Source organism: Lampris incognitus, chromosome 3 (assembly GCF_029633865.1).
Source record: "Lampris incognitus isolate fLamInc1 chromosome 3, fLamInc1.hap2, whole genome shotgun sequence".
In the NCBI taxonomy this organism is placed as follows: domain Eukaryota; kingdom Metazoa; phylum Chordata; class Actinopteri; order Lampriformes; family Lampridae; genus Lampris; species Lampris incognitus.
In genome coordinates, this window is record NC_079213.1 from 83,305,216 (window position 1) to 83,326,678 (window position 21,463).

General features: G+C 41.6%; 3 protein-coding genes across 3 annotated transcripts in view; all 3 read right to left on the bottom strand.

The window, feature by feature from the left end:
• The window catches only part of arid3a (AT rich interactive domain 3A (BRIGHT-like)), a 57,681-nt gene extending 54,399 nt beyond the window's left edge, over positions 1-3,282 (bottom strand). Inside the window, exon 1 of the mRNA XM_056276961.1 lies at positions 3,065-3,282. The gene's annotated coding sequence lies outside the window, so the exon portion shown is untranslated. The remainder of the gene's footprint in view (positions 1-3,064) is intronic.
• Positions 3,283-6,092: 2,810 nt separating this feature from the next.
• On the bottom strand, positions 6,093-12,969 carry r3hdm4 (R3H domain containing 4). The gene is made up of 8 exons (XM_056277153.1): positions 12,772-12,969; positions 11,758-11,915; positions 11,186-11,307; positions 10,315-10,429; positions 10,073-10,158; positions 9,802-9,887; positions 9,091-9,146; positions 6,093-8,912 (listed from the first exon to the last, which is right to left on the bottom strand). The coding sequence occupies exons 1-8, from the start codon at positions 12,810-12,812 to the stop codon at positions 8,809-8,811; spliced, it is 768 nt and encodes a 255-aa protein (XP_056133128.1). The 5' UTR covers positions 12,813-12,969; the 3' UTR covers positions 6,093-8,808.
• Positions 12,970-17,988: 5,019 nt separating this feature from the next.
• Positions 17,989-21,463, bottom strand: part of abca7 (ATP-binding cassette, sub-family A (ABC1), member 7) — an 89,171-nt gene continuing 85,696 nt past the window's right edge. The window contains exons 47-50 of the mRNA XM_056276339.1: positions 20,909-21,012; positions 20,388-20,480; positions 19,981-20,230; positions 17,989-19,038 (exon numbers count right to left, since the gene is read on the bottom strand). Of these exons, the coding sequence (XP_056132314.1) occupies positions 18,529-19,038; positions 19,981-20,230; positions 20,388-20,480; positions 20,909-21,012 (957 nt within the window). The 3' untranslated portion in view covers positions 17,989-18,528. The remainder of the gene's footprint in view (positions 19,039-19,980; positions 20,231-20,387; positions 20,481-20,908; positions 21,013-21,463) is intronic.

A 21,463-nucleotide genomic window follows, 5' to 3' on the forward strand; every position in this document is an offset into this window, starting at 1 on the left:
GGTTGCCTGTTCGGGGGGGGGGGGGCTGGGGGAAATAGCGTGATCCTCCCATGCGCTACGTCCCCCTGGCAAAACTCCTCACTGTCAGGTGAAAAGAAGCGACTGGCGACTCCACATGTATCGAAGGAGACATGGGGTAGTCTGCAGCCCTCCCCGGCTTGGCAGAGGGGATGGAGCAGTGACAGGGACAGCTTGGAAGAGTGGGGTAATTGGCCAGATAAAACTGGGGAGGAATAAATAAATAAAATAAAATAAAACAAACCACAATCATGAAACTCGGGATTCATGACTATGAAATGGCAAGAGACCAGCCAGCCCAAGAAACTTCCACTTTCAGCAGATAATATGTAAAGTCAGTAGGTGTTCACTGGCCGGAGCATCAGTGTCTATTTACACAACCCTTCCCACAAATCCTGGACTCAAACAAGAGGGCCAACACTTCCAATCAAAAGCAATGACAACCAAAAGATGTAACCTGACAACAAAGCCTGTTATTCATTACAGCCGGCCTTCATTGTGCAAAAGCATGTTCAGGTCTTTTAAGACCTGAACTTGATCGCCTACCATACGTTTCTAATCCGCAGTGGCCCAAGTAAAGCCCCCCGCCCCCACTTTCCACAGCCCCCCCCACAAACACACACACATGCATGCACACACTTCTCTGAGGAAGACCTCACAGTAGCCACCTCCTGACATATGAGCAACATATCTCTCTGTCTGAAATTCTCTGAGACACTCACTCACTAACTCACTGAGCCCCTGCAATTTGCAAGTGCTTGTCCAGAGCATACCATATGCCACACTGTCCCAAAAAGATTAGCCTAGCAGTTTCTGGGTGAGCCACTAAGGTGATTGGGTGGCTATGATAAGGGGCTGGAAAAGCTCTCTTAAGCATTTCAATGCCTGGTAATCACACTGGAACGTCACAGGTGGCCCATGCCCATTCGACAGTCACAAGCTGGTCACATTTTAACAACTTGCCAACACAGATTTTGTGATTATGTGACATTTTATATGCAACACCGTGAGGGCGGGATCCAGTGGCCACAGTCGCTGATAAGACCTGCCCATTAAAAGCAGCGTACAAGATCTTCAGAACAGGATGTCCATATGATGAGTGGCAGACCAACGTACCCACCACTGCTCAAAAATCATAAGAGCATGTGTCTGGTGGATACTGATACAGTAATATGCTCACTCTTTTTCTTTCTTTCTGATAATGAATCCAAAGTAAACCTTGGAAATGACAAACCATAAAATCAACGTTCACAACCCTGTAGCTCCCATTCCTAACAAAATCTCTGTGTGCTTTTGGTAAGCTTTAAAATTGCAGGTGCACTTTCAGAAGTTGGGCCCCCACTTCTTACAAAAGGATAATTTCCCTGTCAGTCTGTAACACAACATGGCAACGAGGCCCCCTATTGTTACCTGACCTGGGTCCTGATGAAACACAAACTTTTTAGTAGTGTTTGTCAACTAAGGGATTTTATATGTATATAATATTTGCTCATAAATTTAAAAAGTTTGTTAATTAAAAACCTGCTCCACTGATTCTATCCTATCAGTGAACTTGACAAACATAAGGCGATTCTGACATGAGGGCATTATTGACAATAACAACAGTCTTTCTAAACTGGCTTCTTGCCTTTCTCAGAGATCCCAGTGAGAAATTAACACCAACCACATGCCGGCCACTTCTAGTTGTGGCTCTGGAGCTTGTCTTCTCTGCGGTAGGTAACTAGCTGAGCAATTTGTCTTGTAAAAAAAGACACCCCCCCCCTCCCACACACACACACACACACACACACACACACACACACACACACACACACACAGAAACGTACAAGCTTGAGTCATAGTGTTCACCTGCCTTAATTAGTGGTGGATGACTACAATGACTTCCTGTCTGTGTTTTGTCCATTTGAATCATACTCTCATGCTTCAGTTTAATACTAAGGGCCCATCCTTAGTCTCTCGGCGCCCCGTGAGAAATATTACAACTGCTTAACACTTTCCTGTCAGCCTCCACCTTCACTGTCACACTATCGCTAATATGAGAAGTACATGGGCCTACAAGCGAAGATAACATAAGGATGCAAAGTTAATTTCAGTTTTATTGCTAAGGTCCCCTCATTCATAGCTAATTCTACCAACCTACATTTGCTTTATGACATCATAAGTGCTGTTTTTGGCCGAATACACACTATTAATATCATAAAGACTTCTTAGCTACCATTGTTGCCATTATTGATTAGATAAAAGCAATATGTCATGCAGCACAGGCTATGCTTATTTACTATGTAGAGGCCTGGCATAGAAAGATAACGTGGAAGTTGACACATGACCATATCGCCAGGCCAGCAAATGTGTGCCGTTATGTAAAATCCATTTTAGGTGAATTCTCTGTCATTCTGGATATAGGTGGGCTATCTGTGGCAAAATGCTGGATCAAAGAGCGCACACGCCAACAGTGTACCTGTGTGTGTGTGTGTGTGTGTGTGTGTGTGTGTGTGTGTGTGTGTGTGTGTGCGCGCGTATCACACACACACACATCTCCCACAGCCAACACAGAGTTAACCGCTTCTGTCATCAAATATTCAAAGGGATCCCACAAATAAGGAATATAAATTAATACTTCTGGTTTTACAAAAACATGACTTCCCTACAACGATCAGAGTACCAACAGACATATGGCAAATCGAATTGGGATCGAAGACCCACTACAATTAACCCCTTTGTATGTGAAAGCAAACATTGCAGTTACTTTGTAATCGCTTATTATGTTATCGACGTACGTTCGAAATAAGATCTAACCATTGAGAAGCGTAGGCATACTACCATGATAAATACAGAACATTCGACATACATTCTATGAGATTTAAGGCGGACACATGGCACTATATCCCTATAACTATCGATTGGCTTATTGGATAGACATAACGATAAACGCACCCAAATTTAACACGGAGCGATGAGCAGACGTAACATCGAATGACATGACGGAAACTCTCGTGATCCCAATTTACAGTAAATGAAATAGTCTACGCCGGAGAAATAAACTTACCAAATCAGCTTCCGTTTTGTTTTTGCACTCTTGAGAACCGGAAGAAACATTCCTGGTTTTCCCTTGGATCCAAAGCGTTTTGGGCTTATCAAACGGAGATAAAGTGGTTTCATGCGATTGTATAATGTCCACGCATTCGCCTGCGTGTAATTTGATTTCAAAGTATGGCTTGATTCAGATATCACATTGCATCATTGCCTAATCTGAGGCGTGCTCACGATCCTGGAGTCGAATCATTGGTTGACAAACAGCAATCAGATGCAAATTCCTAACCTCTGAATCAGCAGGGGCCAACCTACCCCCGATCAAAGGGAATGTCGGTCAATGCAATTTATGTGACGTGTGGGGCTGTTTTCGTGAAAATTGTCTGTAGGTTTGACCTCTGTCGAAATGTATTAGGGTCGGTGAGGAGTTGTCGCGACTGACTTCTAACCCGGGCACACATCACGTTCTCTTTTTCCCGGAGAACTGCTGAACTTAACGACGAGACTCAAGCGGAAACTTGACAGACGACCCCTTACACACTGTGCGACGTAAGGGCTTGCTCTGCTCGCGTTTCCCGTGTCGAGCTCTTGTCGACGGTCCCTAAGCAAGCCAACGTCCATGGGGTAGGATGGGGTTGAATGGGTGGTACTACAGGGCCGCTGCTTGTTTGGTGCTCTCCAAAATAAGCAAGCTAAATGTTATTAACGATCTACCTTAACTTATTCCTCCACTTTCCCCAAATTTTATTTGATGAACCATCTAAAAGATCGAAGCAGTGACTCGACCACTAATTGTGGAATGGCGCTACATAAAGGTGTGACAACCCCCCACCCCACCACGCGCACGCACGCGCGCGCGCGCGCGCACACACACACACACACACACACATACACACACAAGCTTGATCTTCAGACATCAGGGCCGTGCTTTAGTATGTAAATTCTTTCCTCCAACACTTGTGTTTTGGCACAAATAGCTTTGTGGAAGCACCGTCCTCTACTCTTGCTGCGCTACGTTCCAAAAGAAAGTGGCAACTAATTTACTCTGTAACGCTGATCTGACAATTCCAAATTACTGCGAAGAAATTAAATGTTTTAAAAAAACTATTCCAAAGTTTATATATATGGACAATATGCGAATCTCAAATATTCACGTACTGTATATATTCTTGATGAATTTACCTTTGGATTAAAACTATGAGTTTTGTTCTTCATCCACCACTCCCAAAAGAAGAACCCTTGCTGCAGCTTTTACTAAAATGACAAATAAAGACACACGTTTTACAGCCTTGAAATGCATGTAAACGTCCTATTCAGCTCACGTGTTGTCTTTGGATCAGATAGTGTAAGAGAAGTCATTTTTAGAAAGGGGGAAAAAACCGTTTTTTTTATGTAAACAATGTCATTTGCTGGAAAATGCTGTCTCACCAGATGGCAACAGTGCATTCACACACCTGATCCATTTTGTAAGAATGGACTTCAGAGCAACCATCCTTCAGAGGACGCACTCTAAAGCATCAATACGTGGATCTGGGGCAGAAATGGTACCAACAGTAGATTAACAGATACCAAAATGAGAGCCATACTATTAACAAACACACATTTTATGTATTATGAATATCCCTGGAAATGAGCTGTGACTGGCTCTTTGCTAAAGTGACATGCAGCCTTTTTACAGCTTACTGAAGCCACAGAGCCCTTGATTCTTTAAAAAAAAAATTTTTTAATATGCAACAAGCAAATCATAAAACTATTGTTTTTCTTTAATAAACACGTGGAGTGTTGGTTACCAAGGTTCACGAGCCATGTTGTTGATTTTTGTAGCCACCATTTATCCTTTGACTGTAACAGGAGCCCATTATGTACAGCTGGTTGACCGGGACTGGTGGAACAGAATGGTTTACCAGACATGGTCAAAGTTTACCAGAGTCTGGTCCCTGTGTTAATTTTCCATCCTGACTGGACTACAGAGCGCTTTAGCAGGCAGCACACTGATAATATTATGTCAGTCACGCACTTCGTCTTCTGATACTTCAGTACTTCAAGAGAATGCTTTAAATACTCTTACATTAAATTCCAACAGAGGACCTTAACGCGAGTGGATTTCTTCTTTCATGCTAATGCACTGAAACCAATCTTACAGAGTTTTGTTTAGAAATCACCAAATATTCCACAAGCCATATTTGCAGACACTACCGATTATTCTGCACCTACATTATAAAATATTGACCCTTCACTAGCTGTTTGTTTGTCTGGACGCCATCTAGTGGAGAACATGGGAAAAAACAACAACAAAGAAAGGTCAACTTTATGCAGCTATATAGCCGTTAAAAAAAACAACCTAAAATTCATCATTAAATATCCGTAAAATACAGAAGATTGTTCTCCAGTTGTCACATCACAATTGAAATACCACACCATTCATCAATGAACATGTTTGAATTCTATGTAATCAATCCGTAGCTGTCACTCATCTCCAGTGGTGGATGTCTAATTCTGCATCATAAATCTTTTTTCTTTTTTTGGATCTTATCAACAGTACACGTGAAGATGCCTTCATGAGCTAGATAAGCCCCGTCATGGCCTGACTGTGCCAATCTTGTTGGGTAATGTTGTCAAAAGAGGAAGTACTGTGGTAGAACACAATTACTGTCTCGAGAAATATTTCATTTCCTTTAAAGCATCCTGTTGCACTTTACCTTCAGTAAGTTTAATCTTCAGTTTCCCCAAGTCAGCTCATGTCAAAAATAGAATGTCTGTTGAGCTGACCAGCAGTCTTATAATTGCTCAACCAGGTAGCATCGTCCATGTTTTTAACGGGGCGGGGGTCTAACCTTCCTGTTTTTCAATTTCATTACTGGATTTGAGTTGTTGCGTTTGCTGTTAGACATGATGCAGGTTGGCAGAATGAGCTAAACAGCTAAATATTATTTATAACAAATATCACTGGGTCAAACAGTGAAGTGTATATCAAGACTGAACAAGTTTCCGTAGTTCTGATATTTTGTGCAAGTCATTTTAATATTCTACACATTTCCCAGACATTCAAGATCATCTGTGGTACCGTCTGTAAAACATAAAGTAAACCTGTTTGACCCACTCTTCACAACTCTGAATTGGTCATTAAATCTTCAAGTTACAAACCAAGATCCATGAGAAGTTTAACTGACGTTTATTAAAAACTGCCTCAACAGCCATGACCTCCAGCGCTCTGTGTACAGTTTACACAGTAAAATGACTCACAATGAGGATAAACCCCTCAAATCATCTAGTAGCCTCTGGAAATTTTGTAATTACATATAGACACACACCCTAATACCTTACACATAAGAGGAAACATGTGACTAGCATGTAAAGCTTTCTGTGGTGGTGAAATGCAATTTTACTGTCCAAACATTGGTACACATGTATTAACTGAGCTCAATATTTACATAGCAACTATTACCAAATATGTATTTAGTTAAAAAGTTGTACAAAAAAAACCACACAAAACAAAACTGGTGGTGCTCCATGGAGCTGGGGTTTGGATATCAACAAAATCCTTTTCAAGAATGCATAAATTGCACAGATAATGACACTATGAAATCACAACATTCAGGATGGCAAGTTGAGAGCCTGAGACACTGGCTTTCCACACAAGCTCACAAAATTTGGCTGTTGACAAAATTGCTAGAGAGGTCAAGTTTTGCCAGACCACTAATGACTGTACAAAACAAATTGTGGAAATAGGTATTTAAACAACTTTAAAACGTTTTTAAAAAGCTAGCCAGTACAAATGTAAAAGTACAAATACAGAAACATGTAGAAACTTTTTATAGGCATTTATAAGGCATATGTGCTTGTCTGGGGTTGTCACTGTTGCAGCTGTAATGAAAAGTGCCTTTGAGTTAAAGCCCAGCTGTTGTCATCACTAGTTCATTTTCCGTTTTAGAACCTGTAAATCCAGTTTAGCAACTGGGCAGTATTAGCATGATTTCTGAACCAAATATCTGTTTGAATGTAAACTGACCAAATGTCATATTAGCTGCAGCAAATGCATTATTACATTAAAAAAAAAAGAATTGAAAAGCAATCTTGAAAACTTTGGATTAAGTAGATCACTGTTTTAAGCGTTTTTGAAGCAACATTTTCTGCATCTTTGAATGAGATGCAAGAGAGAAAAATGGCACATAATGTGCAAGTACGTTAAAAGAAATGAGAAAATCTTCATGCAAAATCATACCTGAAGACACAGTTCATTTTAAAAACCCACAGAGACAATAAGCAATGGATTATTTAACTGTCCAAATGTAAGCCAGCTTTTTTTTCATCCCCTTGACAAGACAACATACATTTACAAACAAAATGGTGAGCAACTGAGTCTGTGCAGATATTTGTCCTATTCATGCGCTGCATCTCACCACAACTTTGTTTTACATCGCCCTGATGAACTAATCTTTTGTGAAGTGACGCAAGGCCAGCTCCACAGCGTACATCACTCTCATCTCAGCACCTAGCACGCTTTCTTATCTTTATCAGCAAAAACAGAGGACGCTCCATTTGGCATATTGTGTTGCTCCAGGCAGTTCAGTACATTGATATACTTTAACACTAGAACAACCGGGATTTCACTCCTACCTAAAACAACCATGGATGGTCAAAATGACCACCAGTTTTTAAACTCTATATTCTGTCAAGTTAACGACCCAATTGAGATATTAATGCATTGCATATGTTAGTATGTCTGTTAGGAGCGCAAGTACACCTCCCTACCCAGCTCCCCTGCCAAGCGAGTGTCTCCCACCAAGAAGAAGCAGTTAATATTTCAACAACTATAATACTATTTTTAAACAATTTTAACTTCAGAGAGACATGGTCGAACTTGAATAGCAAAATTGAAAAAGTGAAGATATTACCTGAAAAACAAAACAGAAAACGCATATTGCTAATCTAACAAACGTAACAAGGTCTATAAAACGTGAAATGTAAAAAAAGAACCGAAAATAACCACTGAAACAGTCCCAAACAATGACCAAAATGTAAAAACTACTTGAATGACCGTGGGCGGTCAAAATGACCGCCACAGTTTTTAAACTCTATATTCTGTCAAGATAAATACCCAAATGAGATATTAATGCATTGCATATGTTTGTATGTCTGTTAAGAAACGATTGACACCAAAATTAAAATTTTAACAACTTTTAATTCTATTTTTCAAACTATTTAAAATGGCTGGTGTCCAACAGCTGTAAATACTGCAATGCCTCGGTGGTAGTCATGGTGCGTCTGGAACGATATCTGTAACCAGACATGTTGGCAATAATCAAAAATCCAGTTTAGACTATTACTCTGCACTGGAGAATGCTAATGTGTTTCTAGGACAGATCAATGAACTTCACGAAGGAAATGACACGACCAACACACGTCATAAATAGCAACATGACGCGCACGATGACATGCAAATTACGAGCAGTCTTTTTGGCGGCTCATGGTTGTTTTAGGTAGATCTTTCCATAACTTTTTTTTGTGCAATTGATCTATTTTAATGCAATTTTAGGAGCATTCAGGGAGTGGCAGGTCTGTACCTTTTTTTCACAAAGTTATTAAACTTTGAAAATCAAAAACCGTCAAAATGAGGGCCTAGGTTGTTCTAGTGTTAATAAAACTTAGACTGTACATCTATCTACAGCTTACAGATCTTTCGTGTATTTGTACCTGTCAGGAAAGTCAGTGAAAATGGACCCCACCCCTTTCCCCCACTTGTTTGGCAGTATCCTCCTCTCAGCTTAACCGTTCCAGGTAGGCAGAGAGCAATAGGCTGGGGGGCAGGAACTCCTCCTGTTTGTTCACTACTTCCGTCCGACGGATGCCCTTGTAGTCAGCGCCTGCATGGGGGGGGGGGGGGGTTCAGCACGAAACAAGCTATTGGTTTCAAGATATGGTTTATCTTTAGATGTGCACTATTATTCCAGTGAATTCTATTGTTTATTCATTTTTTGCTAAACATTTAAAGGTGCAAATCTGTGATGTAACCGCACATATGTGTAATGTAATGCTACTCACTTGCAGAGACAAGGGCCATATACTGACAGATGGCATGGAGCAGCAGCCTCTCAAAGCTAACCGACAAACACAGACAGCACAGGCATGACTTTACACACATCAATAACTTTTCACCCTCAGGCCAATTCCTTCTACCAAGTTCCGTCATGTTTTTCTGTGTGTGTTTGTATTTGAGAGTTGGTGGGTCGAGGTGGTAGGTAGAGAGATATGGCATGGACAGGTAAGTAAAAGTCTCCCTCACTCATTCAGGACTCCCTCTCCTACCAGGCCTTAGATCTAATGTGGTAGAGATCTTTTATTGTATGCCATAACACATAAAAAATACAGTTTGGTGGAATATGTGTGGGAGCACCTCTCCTGAGTCACACTAATGTAGCTTGGGTCAGGTTACATTGTGCCTGCACTCACAAGTGAGACCAGGGAGGGAGAAAGAGCAAGACCAATAAAGACACAGTTGCTATCTCTCATAAGACTCTACAGGTATCTTGTTGTTTTTAGCTAACTTAATCTGTGGCGTTTTTAACATTGTGTGCGCATTTAATAAATGACTTTTGGACCTTTTAACACCATCATCATCATCATCTGTGTGTCTATGCTGGAAAACCCTGGTAGAGCCCCACTGTGGGCTCGGAAGTGACCAAGGTATGTCACATACTTAAACATAAGTTAAAGTGTTTACAGAAGACTGAGAAACTTGCAGGACACGCATACCTGCTGCTGAGGTGGGTGGTGTAGACTGAGTGAGGCTGACTGTTGAAGAAACTTATTAGACTCTCTTCAAGCACTTCCAGAGTCCCCTGTGTGGAAACAAACATGCAACAGGAGTGTTAAGACATAGGACGTGGCAGCGGTATTGAGAAAAAAAATCCTGTTTCTGAAAAAACACTGCTTCAATGCTAAATGCCTCAAATACTAATGTGAAATTGCAGTGGCCTGACAGGTTCCATGACAACACTTCAAAGCACCAAAAGCACAAATTCACCATAGGGAACTGTTTTCGTCTCAGAGTAGCACGTAGCCTTCGATCGATTCTCTTAAAGCAGTCCAGAGCACTGAAGGCTGGATTTACTGGGAAAAGAGGCAAAACAGTTGACAGTCAAGTGTCACAGCATCATTTTGAATATCCTGACTTGATATTTGGTCAATACAGTTATTCTCATAAAGACCTTTGATGCTTGTCAGGTTTCTGCATCTTAAGTGTAACAGACAGCTGTGTAGACTCACCATTCCTCTGGTCCATGAGGAGCTGGTTGCTGGTTTTGTTTCTGGCCTCCTTCTCCAGCAGGGCCAGCAGTTTCTCTTGTTCCTCACCTGAACGATTCATGAAATCATTCCATGGCTGAAAGATGACAAGGGCAAGTTTCTTTACCTGGGACAATTGCTCAAAATTTAATGACTCATATAGTAGTAGTGCAACTCCAGGTTTTATCCACACATAACAGTTTATTACCGGATTTGGGACAGAGTTCTTATACCTCTTTAAAATGAGATTTATGCATGCATTCCAAAACTGAGTGCCACCCCCTTCATCTAGGATATGCTCAGGCAGACTAAGTGTGGGAGATGATGATTATGATGGATTACATTTATATAACACTTTTCTAGACACCCAAAGCGCTTCACAGTGAAGGGGGGAGAACTAACCTCAACTACCACCAACGTGTAGCACCCACCTGGGTGATGCATGGCAGCCATTTTGCATCAGAACACCCGCCACACATCAGCTTGAGGTGGAGAAGGAGTTATAATTGAGCAAATTACATGGGGGGATGATTAGGTGGCCAGATGAAGAGAGCCAGGTACATCTCCACCACTTTTACTTTTTCACTAGCCCACTATACTTTGAGTGTATGCTCTTTTCATCAAGAACAAAAGTAGGCTGCTGGTGGCAAGTGGGTGATACATTTTCCTTTTAACCCTCCACCCATGCTCTCCCCACACACACACACACACACACACACACACACACACACACACACACACTCTCTCTCTTTGGAATTTGTATGCGATTGATAAAGTGAAGGACTGTCTTTAATATTCTATCAATAAATTATAAGGGCCAAATGGAGAAGACAGTTCATATTCCAATACCAACCTCCACATAGTTGTCATTGGTGCAGGCCTCAGTGAATATGGATGGGATGGCAGGGCTACTGCACACTTCCAGTTCATCTTTGGAGCACTCATCTTTCTCAAGAAGGTTGGCAAGGTAACGCGCTGATTGTTTTTCAAAGTAGAGAGATAAGAGATGATTAAACACCACTTGTATTTAAAAAAAAATCTTATGGATTCATGAATAGAAGGTTCTTGTTTGTATTATTAAAGCTATGTGAGGCTCAGAGTACTTGAGCAATGACCTCATTGTCAAATTGAAATGGTAGATTTATTGTCCAGTCCATGTGTACTAGATACTTTATAAGACACAAAAGCCAAGTGATTAAATACACACACATAGCAAGTAATACAAGATCAAAGAACACAAAGTATAAGGCGTGCTTCCTATGTTTTGCGTGTTTACAAATACATCTTAATTAAAAAACAAAAACAAAAAAATGCAAACATCAGCTGAAGAATTCTACACTCTTTACTGTTGCTTGGTTGGTCTGAATCCGAGAGGACTGTGCAGTGGAGTGAAACATCTCAGGTCTGTACGAAACCACAACTCACTGTTTTCCTGCCGACGGAGGCTCTTTTTGCCTTTGGCTCGGGGGGTGAGGTCAGAGTTGCGGATGGCTTGGTTGATGAAGAACTGCTTCTTCTTGGTGGGAGACACTCGCTTGGCAGGGGAGCTGGGTAGGGAGGTGCACTTGCGCTCCTCTATCAGGCTGTGGGAAAAGCAAATTGAGGGCAAAATGTTAATCCAGCCCATGCAATGACACGAATGGTTAATGCACCGTGTACCACTCCTACATCACTCTGTGCACGTTAGCTCTGCAGAGTTTTTTCCTGGTTATGTGTCATGTGAGTTGGTACTGAGGCTGCATATGTGCCATCCACCTTTAAAGTAGGTCAGTAGGTTTTATTATGCCGGCTCCTCCCTCTGCCAGAAAGCCACCCTGTGACTGACCAATGGGCTGTGCTGATGCCATATTTAGCACTTACCCTGCATGTTGACATTACAGCAGGTCAGGCTGGACAGATACCGCTATATTGGTACAAGAGGACAGCGTAATGCAAGCAATGGCTATGCTTCGCTTGACTTTGGACCCTGACTACAAAGTAACTCTCACTTAAAAACACCGAGCTAGCAAGCCATGGCAACTGTTAAGCCAAACCTTACCTTATCACGCTTTACAGTTACTAGATTCTTCATACCTTCAACGGTTTAAAGTGGAAGACAACAACACATTACCGAAGCTAGATAAGAATATAGTTTGTTAGTGGACAAACAGAAAGTACTGGAGTTAAACAATCATACACCCTGACCAAACAGCAGGCTGGCTAGCTGACAGCTAAAAAGCTGACAGCTAAAAAGCTATCAAGGGCAGAATGCATTACAGCTGCAGACAATGATCATTTGAACACGTAATCAAATGATATGTCTTCCAGGAACTAAGTAACCTACCGTTAATAAGCAGAAGCGTAAAGAGCCTTTCAAATTTTAAATTAAATACCGAGTAAATCAACTCACGTTAGCGCTAGATCTTAAGACAGACTGGCTACGGGCGTATTTTCACTCACATAAAATCCTGTTCTTCATTGTTATTTGTCAAAACAACCATCTTATTGCGTGGAAAAACAAACGGGAAGCCCCTGATTTCCTGACTGCGGAAAAGCTAAATGCACCTGACGCGGAAAAATAAAAGTAAAGCTAAAGCGAGTCTTTCTTCTACATTAGCAGTGGGATAGCTCCCAGCTAGCCTCGGCTAGCTAACTCAAGCGAACAACAGACGGGAGCGCCGTCCCCGCCCTCCGCGTGCACGAGTGCAGCCTCTCATCCCACACACCTCATGAGAGGAAAGCCTGCAAAACACAGCCTCTGTTATGTCTACCATCTTTACAATATATCAAACTACAACGTCTTTAGTCATGAAAGAATTCCCGTTGAGGGTTTTTTTAATCGTATTTTGAATAGCATTGCATGTTCGGCTCATTAACATAGGCGGGACATGTTGCCATAACAGCCGGTTAAAGGGGTCTGACGCCCCTCCAAATGAACAGTCTGAGCTGTTCTTGGGTTCAGTTTAGTTATCGAGAATGGACAGTTTTTGACAAAAATACACATTTTTGTCGGAGCAGAGAACTTGGTGGAATATTATCTTTATAACAACCTGGGTTTCGTAGCTTTGAGTATGAGAGCAGGTCTGCGTTTATATTTCAACGCCCATTAATGGGTTTAGGCCGTTTCAAAGGACTACTTCTGAGGCATTTATAGATACATACCATTGCAATGGACAAGAAGAGCAAGACATGGAGGAAACCTTCATCAGATTACAATCCGGTGGTCTCAGGCGAAATGATGAAGGCTTCCAGGAGGAATGCTGTCAAGTCAAAGGAGAGATGCAAATGTTCCCCAAAGGACCAAAAAACTGACGACAGCCAGGGTCTCGAAAACGTGTGAGAGATTAGGGAATGTAATGAGGATGTGTGTGAATCTGATGCCTCTTCTAGCATCAACCCCAAGGAGCTGGACAGTGACGACCACAGCGGCCGTCCGCGTGAAGAGACGGTTGATAACGGGATGACTGGCAATAAATCTGAACAACAACCACCAGGAAACATTCCAGTCGATTCCCAAACAGGGCATGACTTCACCGGAGCCACAGCACTCAAAACCCCCCAACCTTCGTTTCTTCCGCCAATAAATCAACCTGAACAAATCTCACATTGTAACGACATGAAGATTTTGGTTGCCCAAACCTCTCTACCGTTCATCCAGACCCCTGAGATCAGTACATCCAACCAAGGGGGCTGCTGCAGATGTTAACATGGGAACCAGGCTCTGTGACAGCAGACGTCCAGTCACAAGGGGCCCGGAGCAGGACATCCCACCACACGCTAAATACTCCCAGTGTGTAAGGAACACTTTAAAACTGATTGACTGGAGCCATGTTAATTCCAATATAATAATCGTTATCACAATACTTCTTCTACAACTATGAATAAGTGGAAAGTGTCAATTTTACCCAAGTGTCTCAACCTCAGCTAAGCTTCACTTGAGTGCTGACTTGGCTCAAAGAAATTTTTATGTTCTTAGCAACTTTCAAGTGAAAACAGTTAAGATTTTGTGCATGTTTCAAAATTCTAATTGTCAAATGCTCCCTCAAAAATCCATTCATATCATCTATTGTGATGCCAATGGTGAGATGTTTTTATGAATTGTCCCTTTTCTGTGCACATCAACAAAGACGTAGTGTTGGTTAAAAAAGACAAAATCTTGATTTAAATAGCAGTTTCATTTAAATGTATGATGTTATTGTACTTGCAACTCTCATGTCCAAAAAATAAAAAAATAAACTTAAACAAGTAAAAGTAGAAGTGGACACATGGTACAGACTTTAAAAAGTAATCAGTCAACAATAACAACTTAACTTTCACCTTTGGAAAAAAACATGTATTGTTCCCATAGCCAATTACTTCACGTTATGTGGCGGCCCAGTGGCCCAGTGGTTAGTGTTGTTGCCTCACAGCAAGAAGGTCCTGGGTTTGAACCCCAGGCAATCCCAGGTCCTTTCTGTGTGGCGTTTGCATGTTCTCTCCGTGTCTGCGTGGGTTTCCCCCCACCATCAAAAAGACATGCATGTTAGGGTTAGTGCTCCTGTCTGTGCCCCTGACCAAGGCAATGGAAAGAAGAACTGGAGTTGATCTCTGGGTGTTGCAGCTGCCCACTGATCCTGTACAACAGAACAAATTTGTTGTAACAATACAATTCATGACAAAATAAAGTGGCTTTTTTTCTTTTTCTTCTAGAAGTAATTTAAACGTTTCTTTCCCATTTTACCAAATCTTTTTCTTTGTCGCTCCATGCTGAGGTCTCTTGAGTTCCAGCTACCTGATATTTCCTTAAGTCTGGGCGCTCTGCTTAAGTGAATGACAGAGAATGAGGAGAAAAGAGAAATGGAGAGATGTTAAGAGTTTGGGGACTGGCCCACTCTGACCATCTCTTACAGGCGGGGGCTCCCCACCACCTTAGAGACAGGAAGACCGGCCCTTGCACTTGCTGCAGTACACAGTAAGCCAGGAGCTTTGGATGATATCTTGATGATGACGTGTAGGGTACTGTCAGAAGCCTACTGTGGGGTTTCAGTCAGGGCTTTCAGTAACTAACCAAACCCTCCCCCCCAATTTTCATACAGCCAACAGCCACATACAAAATACACTATCACGCACTATATGCGCTACTGGATCAACACCAACAAGACAGCTGATCTTCAACAACCATAATGCACACACATACCACTGCGCACTTTTGCAGCTATTGCAGCATCACCATAAGATCTTCCTTTATGTCACTCAGCAACCAGATTGCACACGCGCACCAAATGGCACAAAAACAACAAACAAGTTTCCACAGTTGATGTAGTGTTCACCAGTCTCTCGCATAACTTCAACAAATTCAATAAAATATAGCCACAATATTATCAGTGCACCACCTTCAATTCAATAAGAAAAGTGTGTACACCAACCTGGAGTTGAAGTTCCACCTCACTTGAGAGACTCGTGGCAGCCTTCTCTTGCAAAATTCATCCAGTAATTTAGTCCATTTGGCAGAACGTGTAAAAAAATGCAGTCAATCCTCCCAGATTCACAAAAAACATGAAGTTTATCAACAACTAGATCGTCAGTAGCTGTGAATGTGGTAGCAATTGCACTTAGTTCACTCACAACTTGCCAAAGGCTAAAGCTAAAAGTTGATGATAACACCGGGGCTAGCTAGCACTGATACATCGTAAGGCTTGTGGGGTGTTCTGTCACTACACATCAAAATTTGATTGGCTGATGATAGTCATTCAAAGTTGTAATCAGTTTGCAGATTTAGGCTTCAACAAAAGGCTAGCAATACCGCCAGTGCTGGTCCAAGGAGCTGTGATGCGTAGATGACAGAAAATCTCTGTTCAACCCCACGAGAAAACAAATAATTGAATTCAGACACATTTCAGGCACACTTCAATTTAACTATGAAAAACAAATTGTGATTTTGACAGGGCAAGCAGAGAAGGCCCTGATAGCCCACCACTGGGTACTGTTGATTTGTGTAGAAATGTACGGTGGGTAAGAATGTGTAGGAACAGGATATGGAGACTATTGAATATGTAATGTACTCATGCTATTGTGAAGCAAGTATTTCATCTACCACAAAACATAACCAAAGTTATATACCCCCCACCCCCCCACCCCAATACTTGTCTCCCCTATAACGTCTTTAAAAATGAGGCAGCAGGGTAGCTCAGTGATAGAATGTCCTTTAAGGTTTCATCCTTGGCACAGCTGACATGCCCTTAAGATACGGAATGCTTACTTTTAAATTGTTTTTGGCTACTGTCTGAAATTTAACAAGAATCCACCAAGTCTTTCCTTTAAAAGACAAGGAATACTACTTCTGCTGATCAGTGGAAAGAGATGACACATCTGGAGGAGGGAACAGATGTAAGGGACTTTCCTCCTGTCTGCCTGGACCCAGAACCACCAGTCATCCTCACTATGGCCAAAAGGAACCTTCTGACTTCAGTGCACAGGAATCTTTTAAGGAAATAACAAGCTGTCAGAATATATTAACATTACATTTTTATTCACTTTCATAGTGAAACATTTACCACATTTTGATACCCGTGTTTTTTCACTGCTAACATATACTGTATTTCAGTGTATTACATTTCCTTGTATATGCAGAAATAAACAGACATTTCCATGTTCAAGTAAAAATGTTCAAGCATAATACATTATACCATTCAGTACAATAGATGAGGGATTTCCTTCCAAAAGTTAGAGATCCAACATTTGAACCCCATTCAAAACTCGGCCCCAAAAAACAAGCATTTTAGGATTGTTTCAGTTTTTTAGATTATTTGATCTTATTAAATGTTGATATGTAAAAGACTCAGCTTGAAAATTTTTCTTAAACTGTGTATGCAGCATTTTAGAACAAAGCCTCTTGGAAGTTCTCAGCTCATGCCATTAGTACTTAACATCTAAACTCTCCAACATATTGCATTATAGCACAGAACAATCTGCTTTAGAAAAAAGCCATCTATATTCAATAACATAAAATTCTGAAGTTATAAAATAAATAGATCATGAGCCTGATTAAAACCAGATAAAAAATGAATATAAAATGAAAGCCGACCCAACAAAGGCGATTCTGGCATTTACAGGCTAGATGCTGGTCAGAGTTACTGTAGATTTTCCATTTAAAAATTCCACCCCTCTTAACTTGACTGAAGCTTTTGGTTGATGTCCAGGCAAGAACACTGTGACTAAAATCTTAAAATTCAAGGGAATGCAAGCAAAACTATTACCAGATAAAATGTGTAATCATATATGTGCATAACAATTGGGGAGTTTTTCCCCTTGATTATTTTATTATCAAAGTGCATTTTCAAATTTTATGACCTTGCAAATGACATAATTAATTATCCATTCTTGTACAACCTTTTTCAGTGTGGGAAGCCCGTATATTGGATCATGCCTTTAAATATGGTATATAGAAAAATAAAAACAGAATATGCAGTTTAAAAGTAAAGTGATCAAAATGATTGAGAGTATCTTGGTTCCAAAATTAGATAACCCCGGTTTCATTCATTATAAGTATTGTTTATAATTGGTAATATAATTTTTCACTATGTATCGATTTGATGAAAAATAAAATCCATACAGCAAGCTACAGTTTCATTAACCTAATAATTGCATAATTGAGTCACTGTGTAATAATTTATAATTCAAATGTGTAACAATCTAGGTAAGGATGTTTGCAGCATTTACTTTTTTAAAGTGCTTTATGCAGTATGAAGAAATTGGGATTCTGAGGGATGTGATGATTGAGACCTGAGGAACTCCACTTTTTTCTACACTGCATTTAGTATGCACTTCTGAAAATCAATTATACACCCACACAACATGTCTAGTGAAGAAACAAAGTGATAGCTGACAAAAACTGGATTTATGATGGGGACACATGGCATAAAACCACAGTTCTATTGAGAGATTACCAAGGCACCAAACAAATGCTTGGGAAGTGGTAGCTGTTGTTTATTCCGGTTTTCTTTCCTCAGGGGAGGAGGCAGGGGGATAATATTGCCTCTCAGATTCATTTTTGCATTGCTTTTTTGACTTTCCTTTTCCACTTTGTACTGGCTGGGTTTTAGTGTGAAAGTGATTGTGCCAACTCCCTGGGTCTTGCCAGTATCAAATAGCAGTCTGGATATTGCTGAGCTAAAAGCTTCAAAGTGGAATACCTCTTTCCATCCTGGATGTCCTCAGCCAATGTTCCATGACTCCACTTCATACCTTGCTGTCCTGTGTGTTGTTGCTTACTATAAAGAGAACAGCAGGATCCTTTCTAGAGCGCTCCCCGGTGCTTTTAGACCAATTTACTGTGGATTCCTTAGTCTCCTCCCTAACACTGCTAGTGCTGGTAGACCCAATTGTGGCCCTCCCAGTCACCTGAGGCTTCTCTTGGGCCACCGCCTCTGGCTGAGGTATGCTGGTCATTGCCATGCTACTGTCTTTCCCCCTGTTATCCAGGGACTCTTGAGATTTGCTGTCATTGGACTTGCCCTTGTTAGATTTAACTTTTTTAGATTTCCCCTCTTTCCGTTTGCCATCAGATGATTTGCCAGATTGGGAAGCCTTGCTTGGCTGAGGTGGCTTGATTGACAGCTGTGGCTGAATAGTAGGCATGGCCTCTCCAGTGGGAAGGGTTGCCCGGCTGGCCTGACCTGTTCCATTTGTGACGATCACATCCCTGAGCTGGTCATCATCACTCTGTTCTTTGGCAAAGTTCACAAATACCTGTGAGGTGGGAACATGGGTGAGCAACATATTTATGAAGCACATAAACTTAATCTTCCATCCAGCCATCCATCCATCCATCCATCCATCCTGCTTATCCTGCTCTCAGGGATGTGAGGATGCTGGAGCCTGCTGCCCAATGACTGCCTATTCCAGCAGTCATTGGGCAGCAGGCGGGGAGACACCCTGGACAGGCCGTCAGGCCATCATACAGGGCCGACACACACACACACACACACACACACACACACACACACACACACACACACACACACACACACACACACACACTCATACCTAGGGGCAATTTAGTACAGGGTCGATTCACCTGACCTACATGTCTGTGGGAGGAAACACTAGCACCAGAGGAAACCCACGCAGACACAGGGAGAACATGCAAACTCCACACAGAGGATGACCCGGGATGACCCCCAAGGTTGGGTGACCCCGGGGCTCGAACCCAGGACCTTCTTGCTGTGAGGCGACCGCGCTAACCACTGCACCACCGTGCCAGCAACTTAAATCTTTGTAGTTGCAAATTGTCCCAAAAGTATTAGAGAAAGGAATTTTTTTCTAAACTTTATTATTTTGACCATTTCAGCCTTTATTATACTGGACAAGTAAGAGAAACTAGAAATGGAGGCTGCAGAGGAGAGGGGTAGAAGTTGTGCAATATTCTCTGGCTAGATTTAACCAAAGGAAGCATTCAGGCTTACACCTATATGCTGTATACTTATCTGGGTGCACCAACAAAATGTCAAATAAAGAGCTTAATTTTTTTGTCCTTCTGCTTTCTCCTAGCTCCCCTACAAGGCGGTTGCAGTGCATGACTGGGGACCAAATCTGAGGCATTGTGGTTTTAGGATGGACTCTCACCAGAATACCTTTTTAGAATAATATAAAAGTAAAATATCCTTATTCCGGATTCCCTGCTATCCTTACCTGGTCCAAGGTGGTCTGTGAAACAGAGTAATCAGTGATGCCCAGCTCCTTGTAGTTGTTTGACAACATAGCGAAGACCTGAGCCAGGCAGCAAGCTTGTGAGGGCAGCTGGTACTGCAGCACACTCTGGTGGCGCTCCTTCAGCTCTATGGCAGGGAAGGACTCCCTGATGTAGGCGTCCACAGGGCAAGGGTCTTGGGGGGGCTTAGCATCTGTCAAACGGAGGATGATGGTGTAGCCATCACCAAACCTGAAAAACAAGGAGATTTTGGATATAAAATTATAAACTTGAGAGAGTGTTAAGGAGCAAAGGTGATAAAGATTCATTCAGTTCATATGTATGCCCCCCCCCCCAACAGTGTGTGCTCACTAATGACAAAAAGTCAATGAGAGGAGACTCTGATTACCTGTTCTTGAGATGCTGTACAGATCCCAGACACTGGAATCTGCCATTCACCATGATGGCCATTCTGGTGCAGAGAGCCTCACACTCCTCCATACTGACCAACCGCAGGCATACAGGGAAAACACATTAGTAGCAGCTTAAAACCAAAGAGAGCCCCTCACACCTCTTACAACAACCAACCAGATACCAACTGGACACCAAACGTAACCTCCCTGTATGCCTTCTAATCCACTACTTTAACTCAACAATATAGATTTTGACCATCAGCGTGGTGCAACTGCACAAATATTTGAGCTAGGGATATAATTTTTTCCTCCAATTGTTTTTATATTTATTTTTTTAATTCTTCTATTTCTGAAAAAAAAGGCTCTTAATTTATGTCATATACGGCTCTGTTTGAGGTCCTTAGACTATATAATAGTCTGCCTATGACCGGCCTGATTTTTGATACCAGCATCAACACTCCATCTCTAGACAACAATCATTAGATGGGTGTAGATTAAGCATGGCATTGTCTCCTACCTGTGGGAGGTGAGAACAACAGCCCTTCCCTCTTTGGTTACGCTGAGGATGCAGTTCCACAGGAACCTTTTAGCCTTTGGGTCCATGCCAGTGGTGGGCTCATCCTGAAAACAATTAGGCCCATTTAAATCTATACTACAAAGTGCTTAAGAGCAACAGGAACATCACCAAAGCCAGTTTACAGAAAGACAACATGAATCCAGATTTCAAAGATCTTAGGATATGTGGACAGACTGTGTATGTGTGTGTGAGTGGGTGTGTGAGAGAGAGAGCGAGAGAGAGAGAGAGAGTTACTACAGAGATGTTAGTACCGTTTTTGGTGGCACTGACAGCTGACAGGACAACTACCACATCCCTACACCAGGAAAATCTGGTGATTTGTTTGAAGTATTTGAGCTCCATATTTCTAGTGGTAGCAACAATAAGTCTTGAAAATGTAGTTTTTACTTTTGGAAAATTCAATTCAGGGTGCATTTTGTTGGAAGCTGTAAGTATCTCTCATCTCACCCAGTATTATCACCAGGTGATATCTGAAGATATTCTTACTGTATTGTA

Coding starts and splice junctions, on each gene's coding strand:
- r3hdm4 (XM_056277153.1), bottom strand. CDS start 12,812: ATGGTTGTTTTGACAAATAACAATGAAGAACAGGATTTTAT. Junction 11,308..11,757: donor CCTCCGTCGGCAGGAAAACA/GTGAGTTGTGGT, acceptor AAAAACAATCAG/CGCGTTACCTTGCCAACCTT. Junction 10,159..10,314: donor CCTCATGGACCAGAGGAATG/GTGAGTCTACAC, acceptor CTCTTTTCCCAG/TAAATCCAGCCTTCAGTGCT.